Source organism: Hyperolius riggenbachi, chromosome 6, assembly GCF_040937935.1.
Source record: "Hyperolius riggenbachi isolate aHypRig1 chromosome 6, aHypRig1.pri, whole genome shotgun sequence".
NCBI classification, from domain to species: domain Eukaryota; kingdom Metazoa; phylum Chordata; class Amphibia; order Anura; family Hyperoliidae; genus Hyperolius; species Hyperolius riggenbachi.
The window spans coordinates 387,608,634-387,619,078 of NC_090651.1; the positions used below are offsets into that span (position 1 = coordinate 387,608,634).

Consider the following 10,445-nt stretch of genomic DNA (forward strand, 5'->3'; position numbering starts at 1 on the left):
CCGCGATTCGCGCGATCGCGGACTTTTGCGCAAAAGTCCGCTATTGCGCTAATCGCGGCACTTTGCGTGCGCAAAAGTCCGCGAACGGCACTTCACGTGCCAACTGTTTAGCACACCCGTGCTAAACAGTTAGCACCGCTTTGTGAATCAAGCCCATTGTTTCTTTATTTTTTTCAAATCAGTTTTCTCAAAAACTATAAAAAAAATTTGATATTTTTTTTTTTTTAGGCTCATTTCCACTTGTTTCTAGTTTGTGTGACTGTATTTTTTCAACTGGTGTGGGAAAAAACATTTACAACATTCACATTTGTAATTTTTCAAACACACGCGGAATTTACAAACGGATTGTACGCAGTCAATGCAGTTTTAAAATCATAATTATGCGTAATTGAAATTACTATTTTTTTCGAGATGCAACTTTATGGGGGCATCATAATGCAGAATATTGCATTGCAGTTATGAGTCTGTTCAGAGCGCATGTGGTGTGTTGGGATTCAAAGCACTACAGAATTCCGGAGCTCCTCATTACCGCATAACATGTGCGTTAACAGAGGCAGTGAAGCATACTAGTCATTGACTATATGCTTCACTGTATATAACCTAAAGGTCACATAATGTGCGGTACAACTTTTTCATTCCATTGCATTGCATTTCAGTTTTTTTATAGGGGATGGGATGCAACTTCCACTGTGAACCTAGCAATATGTATTTGTTTTCTAGGGACACAATTAATCATCAAGTAAAAAGAACTTATCCTTTAGTTGTGGCAATTTTAAATGAAATATAATATTAATAAATGTAATAACATCTGTGAATTAGACTTGATGAAAATTTGCAGCACCACCCAAAGCTTAACCACTTAAGTACCAGCGGTCTCTGCCCCCTTAAAGGGCCAGAGACCGCTGGTAAAAGAACGACAGAATCCCGACCAATCGCCGCATATACCCACCACAAGTGCCGTATGTGGTGTGTGAATCACAAAAGATAACGTTTCCGCGCGAAAATTCGCGTTTGCGCGCAATGCGAAAATTCGCGCGAAAACGGCCGTGATAACAGTTAGCACTCTTTTGTGAATCAAGCCCTTTATGTTGCTTAATACAGTTTAGTGCACACAGCCCTTTGTGAGAAAAGAGTCATCATGTATTGAAATGTGGTTATGTGACCTGAAAGAGCAGAGCTGAATGAGTCACCAGAAGGAGGCGGGGCTGATGCTGATTGGCTGTGCATCATAATGCTGTAAAGACTGCATAGATGTGCAGCGCAATCTAAGCTGAATGTGTGATTGGGCTGATGATGACTTGCATTTAAAATGTTTTACTTCTGGAATTTCCAAATTCGGCCACCACTTCCCCACCACTACTCCGCATATCTACGTCCTTTAAGACTTCACTTGTGCACCAGTGGAGTAGATATGCATATGTTTATTTACCCGTCTGGCTGTGATCGCGTGTTTGCTCCCATTTGCCTCAGTCACCATCCCTCTGGTCTGTGATCCGTGAATGGGAACATAAGTTCCCAAAACCAATCACAGTGCCTGTAATGAATTAAAGAAAGCATTGATAAGATGCCAGTATTTATTCACAAGCTGAAATTAAAAAAACACATACACAAGTAGACAGTGCACAGGAAAAAAATGGCTCTGGTTTTTAAGGGGAAAAAAACTATGGTTGGGAAATGGTTAAGTATCCATAGTTCTTTTGTTGACCTGGGAATTTTTTTTTTTCAGACGGAGTTAAAGCTGATTTTTCAGCACAGGGATGTGTATCTCCTGATTTGAGCCACTCTGACTACACCAGTCTGGCCGGTCTGGCATTTTACTCCTACAATCAAAACTACTACGATCCTCCAGCCACTGTGGTGTAACCTGTACAAGTCACACGGCATCTACCATTAGATCAGAAAGCATGGCCGCTTCACATTACAATTATTAATGCATGAACATTGATTACTGAATTATACTTATGCTTTGCTTGAATGATCTGAACACAATACAATGTGGGAACAAGTAGGATGCGATTAATTACTGACAGTAACGGGTTTATCAGAGATTTATGGGCAGGGAAGGGGCAGTCGGTAGACAGGTTACCAAGGTCAGCCAAGGTTGATAAGGAAGTCAGTATGGGTTAGTAGGTAAAAAGAGGAGGGACCATACATGGGCATGGGCAGAACAGGTGGGTGGGGTTGTTACAGATGGGAAGAAGCAGACAATAGGACTTGATGGGAATGGTGAGCATAGAGGGGGAACACAGACCATAGGGGTGGGGGGAAGAACAACAGGGAAGCACAGACTGGCCTTAGGTAGTGCCACAGTAGGTGTGTCAGATGACATGACTGGGAGGCGCACAATGTGGGTTAGGTAGGGCAGGTGAAGAGGTGATGAGTGATGGCTAACAGCTGCAGTAGGAGAGATGGGAATGAAGCACATAGTGCAGGTTAGAGGACAGAGGGTGGTAAAGATAAGGGCAGCCAACAGTGTGGAGGCCTAGACAGATATTCCTTCTCCTCTTTTTTTTTTTTATGTCCCTTCTTTCTCCTTTCCCCTCCCATCCATCATCCATCATACAGCAATACACCAACATCGCTTTAGGATATTATGTGACGCTCTTGTTGCTATTGGTATGTAATTGTGATCAGAAAATAAAGCTATATTATGCATGGAATGTTTTGTTTCCACAAATATATTCTCTATAAAGCTGTGTAAAGTCTGTCTCTATTGGCTAATAGAGCACTCCACTACTTTTACTACTACTACGGTTACCTTACTACACCACATACACCTTACCTCCTCTCCTCACAAGAGCCGGCTGGTGACACTGCCCCGTACACATGGCACACTGCTCATAGGGGAATGGTTACCTTACTACACCACATATACCTTACCTCCTCTCCTCACAAGAGCCGGCTGGTGACAGTGCCCCGTACACATGGCACACTGCTCATAGGGGAATGGTTACCTTACTATACCACATATACCTTACCTCCTCCTCCTCACAAGAGCTGGCTGGTGACACTGCCGCGTACACATGGCACACTGCTAATAGGGGAATGGTTACCTTACTACACCGCATATACCTTACCTCCTCCTCCTCACAAGAGCCGGCTGGTGACACTGCCCTGTACACATGGCACACGGCTTATAGGGGAATGGTTACCTTACTACACCACATATACCTTACCTCCTCCTCCTCACAAGAGCTGGCTGGTGACACTGCCCCGTACACATGGCACACTGCACATAGGGGAATGGTTACCTTACTACACCACATATACCTTACCTCCTCCTCCTCACAAGAGCCGGCTGGTGACAGTGCCCTGTACACATGGCACACTGCTTATAGGGGAATGGTTACCTTACTACACCACATATACCTTACCTCCTCCTCACAAGAGCCGGCTGGTGACACTGCCCTGTACACATGGCACACTGCTCATAGGGGAATGGTTACCTTACTACACCGCATATACCTTACCTCCTCCTCCTCACAAGAGCTGGCTGGTGACACTGCCCCGTACACATGGCACACTGCTTATAGGGGAATGGTTACCTTACTACACCACATATACCTTACCTCCTCCTCCTCACAAGAGCTGGCTGGTGACACTGCCCCGTACACATGGCACACTGCGCATAGGGGAATGGTTACGTTACTACACCACATATACCTTACCTCCTCCTCCTCACAAGAGCTGGCTGGTGACACTGCCCCGTACACATGGCACACGGCTTATAGGGGAATGGTTACCTTACTACACCACATATATCTTACCTCCTCCTCCTCACAAGAGCTGGCTGGTGACACTGCCCCGTACACATGGCACACTGCTTATAGGGGAATGGTTACCTTACTACACCACATATACCTTACCTCCTCCTCCTCACAAGAGCTGGCTGGTGGTGACACTGCCCCGTACACATGGCACACTGCTTATAGGGGAATGGTTACCTTACTACACCACATATACCTTACCTCCTCTCCTCACAAGAGCTGGCTGGTGACACTGCCCCATACACATGGCACACTGCTTATAGGGGAATGGTTACCTTACTACACCACATATACCTTACCTCCTCTCCTCACAAGAGCTGGCTGGTGACACTGCCCTGTACACATGGCACACTGCTTATAGGGGAATGGTTACCTTACTACACCACATATACCTTACCTCCTCCTCCTCACAAGAGCTGGCTGGTGACACTGCCCCGTACACATGGCACACTGCTTATAGGGGAATGGTTACCTTACTACACCACATATACCTTACCTCCTCCTCCTCACAAGAGCCGACTGGTGACACTGCCCCGTACACATGGCACACTGCTTATAGAGGAATGGTTACCTTACTACACAACATATACCTTACCTCCTCCTCCTCACAAGAGCTGGCTGGTGACACTGCCCCGTACACATGGCACACTGCTTATAGGGGAATGGTTACCTTACTACACCACATATACCTTACCTCCTCCTCCTCACAAGAGCTGGCTGGTGACACTGCCCCGTACACATGGCACACTGCTTATAGGGGAATGGTTACCTTACTACACCACATATACCTTACCTCCTCCTCCTCACAAGAGCCGACTGGTGACACTGCCCCGTACACATGGCACACTGCTTATAGAGGAATGGTTACCTTACTACACAACATATACCTTACCTCCTCCTCCTCACAAGAGCTGGCTGGTGACACTGCCCCGTACACATGGCACACTGCTTATAGGGGAATGGTTACCTTACTACACCACATATACCTTACCTCCTCCTCCTCACAAGAGCTGGCTGGTGACACTGCCCCATACACATGGCACACTGCTTATAGGGGAATGGTTACCTTACTACACCACATATACCTTACCTCCTCTTCTCACAAGAGCTGGCTGGTGACACTGCCCCGTACACATGGCACACTGCGTATAGGGGAATGGTTACCTTACTACACCACATATACCTTACCTCCTCCTCCTCACAAGAGCTGGCTGGTGACACTGCCCCATACACATGGCACACTGCTTATAGGGGAATGGTTACCTTACTACACCACATATACCTTACCTCCTCTCCTCACAAGAGCCGGCTGGTGACACTGCCCCGTACACATGGCACACTGCTTATAGGGGAATGGTTACCTTACTACACCACATATACCTTACCTCCTCCTCCTCACAAGAGCTGGCTGGTGACACTGCCCCGTACACATGGCACACTGCTTATAGGGGAATGGTTACCTTACTACACTGCATATACCTTACCTCCTCCTCCTCACAAGAGCTGGCTGGTGACACTGCCCCGTACACATGGCACACTGCGTATAGGGGAATGGTTACCTTACTACACCACATATACCTTACCTCCTCCTCCTCACAAGAGCCGACTGGTGACAGTGCCCTGTACACATGGCACACTGCTTATAGGGGAATGGTTACCTTACTACACCACATATACCTTACCTCCTCCTCCTCACAAGAGCCGGCTGGTGACACTGCCCCGTACACATAGCACACGGCTTATAGGGGAATGGTTACCTTACTACACCACATATACCTTACCTCCTCCTCCTCACAAGAGCCGGCTGGTGACACTGCCCCATACACATGGCACACGGCTTATAGGGGAATGGTTACCTTACTACACCACATATACCTTACCTCCTCCTCCTCACAAGACCCGGCTGGTGACACTGCCCCGTACACATGGCACACAGCTTATAGGGGAATGGTTACCTTACTACACCGCATATACCTTACCTCCTCCTCCTCACAAGAGCTGGCTGGTGACACTGCCCCATACACATGGCACACTGCTCATAGGGGAATGGTTACCTTACTACACCACATATACCTTACCTCCTCTCCTCACAAGAGCCGGCTGGTGACACTGCCCCGTACACATGGCACACGGCTTATAGGGGAATGGTTACCTTACTACACCGCATATACCTTACCTCCTCCTCCTCACAAGAGCTGGCTGGTGACACTGCCCCGTACACATGGCACACTGCGTATAGGGGAATGGTTACCTTACTACACCGCATATACTTTACCTCCTCCTCCTCACAAGAGCTGGCTGGTGACACTGCCCCGTACACATGGCACACTGCTCATAGGGGAATGGTTACCTTACTACACCACATACACCTTACCTCCTCCTCCTCACAAGAGCTGGCTGGTGACACTGCCCCATACACATGGCACACTGCTTATAGGGGAATGGTTACCTTACTACACCACATATACCTTACCTCCTCCTCCTCACAAGAGCTGGCTGGTGACATTGCCCCGTACACATGGCACACTGCTTATAGGGGAATGGTTACCTTACTACACCACATATACCTTACCTCCTCCTCCTCACAAGAGCTGGCTGGTGACACTGCCCCGTACACATGGCACACTGCTTATAGGGGAATGGTTACCTTACTACACCACATATACCTTACCTCTTCCTCCTCACAAGAGCTGGCTGGTGACACTGCCCTGTACACATGGCACACTGCTTATAGGGGAATGGTTACCTTACTACACCGCATATACCTTACCTCCTCCTCCTCACAAGAGCTGGCTGGTGACACTGCCCCGTACACATGGCACACTGCTCATAGGGGAATGGTTACCTTACTACACCACATATACCTTACCTCCTCTCCTCACAAGAGCCGGCTGGTGACACTGCCCCGTACACATGGCACACTGCTTATAGGGGAATGGTTACCTTACTACACCGCATATACCTTACCTCCTCCTCCTCACAAGAGCTGGCTGGTGACACTGCCCCGTACACATGGCACACTGCTCATAGGGGAATGGTTACCTTACTACACCACATATACCTTACCTCCTCTCCTCATAAGAGCCGGCTGGTGACACTGCCGCGTACACATGGCACACTGCTAATAGGGGAATGGTTACCTTACTACACCGCATATACCTTACCTCCTCCTCCTCACAAGAGCTGGCTGGTGACACTGCCCCGTACACATGGCACACTGCTTATAGGGGAATGGTTACCTTACTACACCACATATACCTTACCTCCTCCTCCTCACAAGAGCTGGCTGGTGACACTGCCCCATACACATGGCACACTGCTTATAGGGGAATGGTTACCTTACTACACCACATATACCTTACCTCCTCCTCCTCACAAGAGCTGGCTGGTGACACTGCCCCATACACATGGCACACTGCTTATAGGGGAATGGTTACCTTTCTACACCACATATACCTTACCTCCTCCTCCTCACAAGAGCTGGCTGGTGACACTGCCCCGTACACATGGCACACTGCTTATAGAGGAATGGTTACCTTACTACACAACATATACCTTACCTCCTCCTCCTCACAAGAGCTGGCTGGTGACACTGCCCCGTACACATGGCACACTGCTTATAGGGGAATGGTTACCTTACTACACCACATATACCTTACCTCCTCCTCCTCACAAGAGCTGGCTGGTGACACTGCCCCATACACATGGCACACTGCTTATAGGGGAATGGTTACCTTACTACACCACATATACCTTACCTCCTCTCCTCACAAGAGCTGGCTGGTGACACTGCCCCGTACACATGGCACACGGCGTATAGGGGAATGGTTACCTTACTACACCACATATACCTTACCTCCTCCTCCTCACAAGAGCTGGCTGGTGACACTGCCCCGTACACATGGCACACTGCTCATAGGGGAATGGTTACCTTACTACACCACATATACCTTACCTCCTCTCCTCACAAGAGCCGGTTGGTGACACTGCCCCGTACACATGGCACACTGCTTATAGGGGAATGGTTACCTTACTACACCGCATATACCGTACCTCCTCCTCCTCACAAGAGCTGGCTGGTGACACTGCCCCGTACACATGGCACACTGCTCATAGGGGAATGGTTACCTTACTACACCACATATACCTTACCTCCTCTCCTCACAAGAGCCGGCTGGTGACACTGCCCCGTACACATGGCACACTGCTTATAGGGGAATGGTTACCTTACTACACCGCATATACCTTACCTTCTCCTCCTCACAAGAGCTGGCTGGTGACACTGCCCCATACACATGGCACACTGCTCATAGGGGAATGGTTACCTTACTACACCGCATATACCTTACCTCCTCTCCTCACAAGAGCCGGCTGGTGACACTGCCCCATACACATGGCACACGGCTTATAGGGGAATGGTTACCTTACTACACCACATATACCTTACCTCCTCTCCTCACAAGAGCCGGCTGGTGACACTGCCCCGTACACATGGCACACGGCTTATAGGGGAATGGTTACCTTACTACACCGCATATACTTTACCTCCTCCTCCTCACAAGAGCTGGCTGGTGACACTGCCCCGTACACATGGCACACTGCTTATAGGGGAATGGTTACCTTACTACACCACATATACCTTACCTCCTCTCCTCACAAGAGCCGGCTGGTGACACTGCCCCGTACACATGGCACACGGCTTATAGGGGAATGGTTACCTTACTACACCACATATACCTTACCTCCTCCTCCTCACAAGAGCTGGCTGGTGACACTGCCCCGTACACATGGCACACTGCTTATAGGGGAATGGTTACCTTACTACACCACATATACCTTACCTCCTCCTCCTCACAAGAGCCGGCTGGTGACACTGCCCCGTACACATGGCACACTGCTTATAGGGGAATGGTTACCTTACTACACCACATATACCTTACCTCCTCTCCTCACAAGAGCCGGCTGGTGACACTGCCCCGTACACATGGCACGCGGCTTATAGGGGAATGGTTACCTTACTACACCACATATACCTTACCTCCTCTCCTCACAAGAGCTGGCTGGTGACACTGCCCCGTACACATGGCACACGGCTTATAGGGGAATGGTTACCTTACTACACCACATATACCTTACCTCCTCCTCCTCACAAGAGCCGGCTGGTGACACTGCCCCGTACACATGGCACACTGCTTATAGGGGAATGGTTACCTTACTACACCACACATACCTTACCTCCTCTTCCTCACAAGAGCCGGCTGGTGACAGTGCCCTGTACACATGGCACACTGCTTATAGGGGAATGGTTACCTTACTACACCACATATACCTTACCTCCTCTCCTCACAAGAGCTGGCTGGTGACACTGCCCCGTACACATGGCACACGGCTTATAGGGGAATGGTTACCTTACTACACCACATATACCTTACCTCCTCCTCCTCACAAGAGCTGGCTGGTGACACTGCCCCGTACACATGGCACACTGCTTATAGGGGAATGGTTACCTTACTACACCGCATATACCTTACCTCCTCCTCCTCACAAGAGCCGGCTGGTGACACTGCCCCGTACACATGGCACACTGCACATAGGGGAATGGTTACCTTACTACACCGCATATACCTTACCTCCTCCTCCTCACAAGAGCTGGCTGGTGACACTGCCCCATACACATGGCACACTGCGTATAGGGGAATGGTTACCTTACTACACCGCATATACTTTACCTCCTCCTCCTCACAAGAGCCGACTGGTGACACTGCCCCGTACACATGGCACACTGCTCATAGGGGAATGGTTACCTTACTACACCGCATATACCTTACCTCCTCCTCCTCACAAGAGCTGGCTGGTGACACTGCCCCGTACACATGGCACACTGCGTATAGGGGAATGGTTACCTTACTACACCACATATACCTTACCTCCTCCTCCTCACAAGAGCCGGCTGGTGACACTGCCCCGTACACATGGCACACTGCTTATAGGGGAATGGTTACCTTACTACACCACATATACCTTACCTCCTCCTCACAAGAGCCGGCTGGTGACACTGCCCCGTACACATGGCACACTGCTTATAGGGGAATGGTTACCATGCTACACCGCATGTACCTTACCTCCTCCTCCTCACAAGAGCCGGCTGGTGACACTGCCCCGTACACATGGCACACTGCTTATAGGGGAATGGTTACCTTACTACACCACATATACCTTACCTCCTCCTCCTCACAAGAGCTGGCTGGTGACACTGCCCCGTACACATGGCACACTGCTCATAGGGGAATGGTTACCTTACTACACCACATATACCTTACCTCCTCCTCCTCACAAGAGCCGGCTGGTGACACTGCCCCGTACACATGGCACACGGCTTATAGGGGAATGGTTACCTTACTACACCACATATACCTTACCTCCTCCTCCTCACAAGAGCTGGCTGGTGACACTGCCCCGTACACATGGCACACTGCGTATAGGGGAATGGTTACCTTACTACACCGCATATACTTTACCTCCTCCTCCTCACAAGAGCCGACTGGTGACACTGCCCCGTACACATGGCACACTGCTCATAGGGGAATGGTTACCTTACTACACCACATATACCTTACCTCCTCCTCCTCACAAGAGCTGGCTGGTGACACTGCCCCGTACACATGGCACACGGCTTAT

General features: G+C 49.4%; 1 protein-coding gene across 3 annotated transcripts in view; it reads left to right on the forward strand.

The window, feature by feature from the left end:
- Window positions 1-2,638, forward strand: part of LOC137523126 (lymphocyte antigen 6 complex locus protein G6d-like) — a 53,530-nt gene extending 50,892 nt beyond the window's left edge. For all 3 annotated transcript variants that reach the window (XM_068243358.1, XM_068243359.1, XM_068243357.1), the window contains one exon: window positions 1,727-2,638. In XM_068243358.1, the coding sequence (XP_068099459.1) occupies window positions 1,727-1,863 (137 nt within the window). In that variant the 3' untranslated portion in view covers window positions 1,864-2,638. The remainder of the gene's footprint in view (window positions 1-1,726) is intronic.
- Window positions 2,639-10,445: the final 7,807 nt, after the last annotated feature.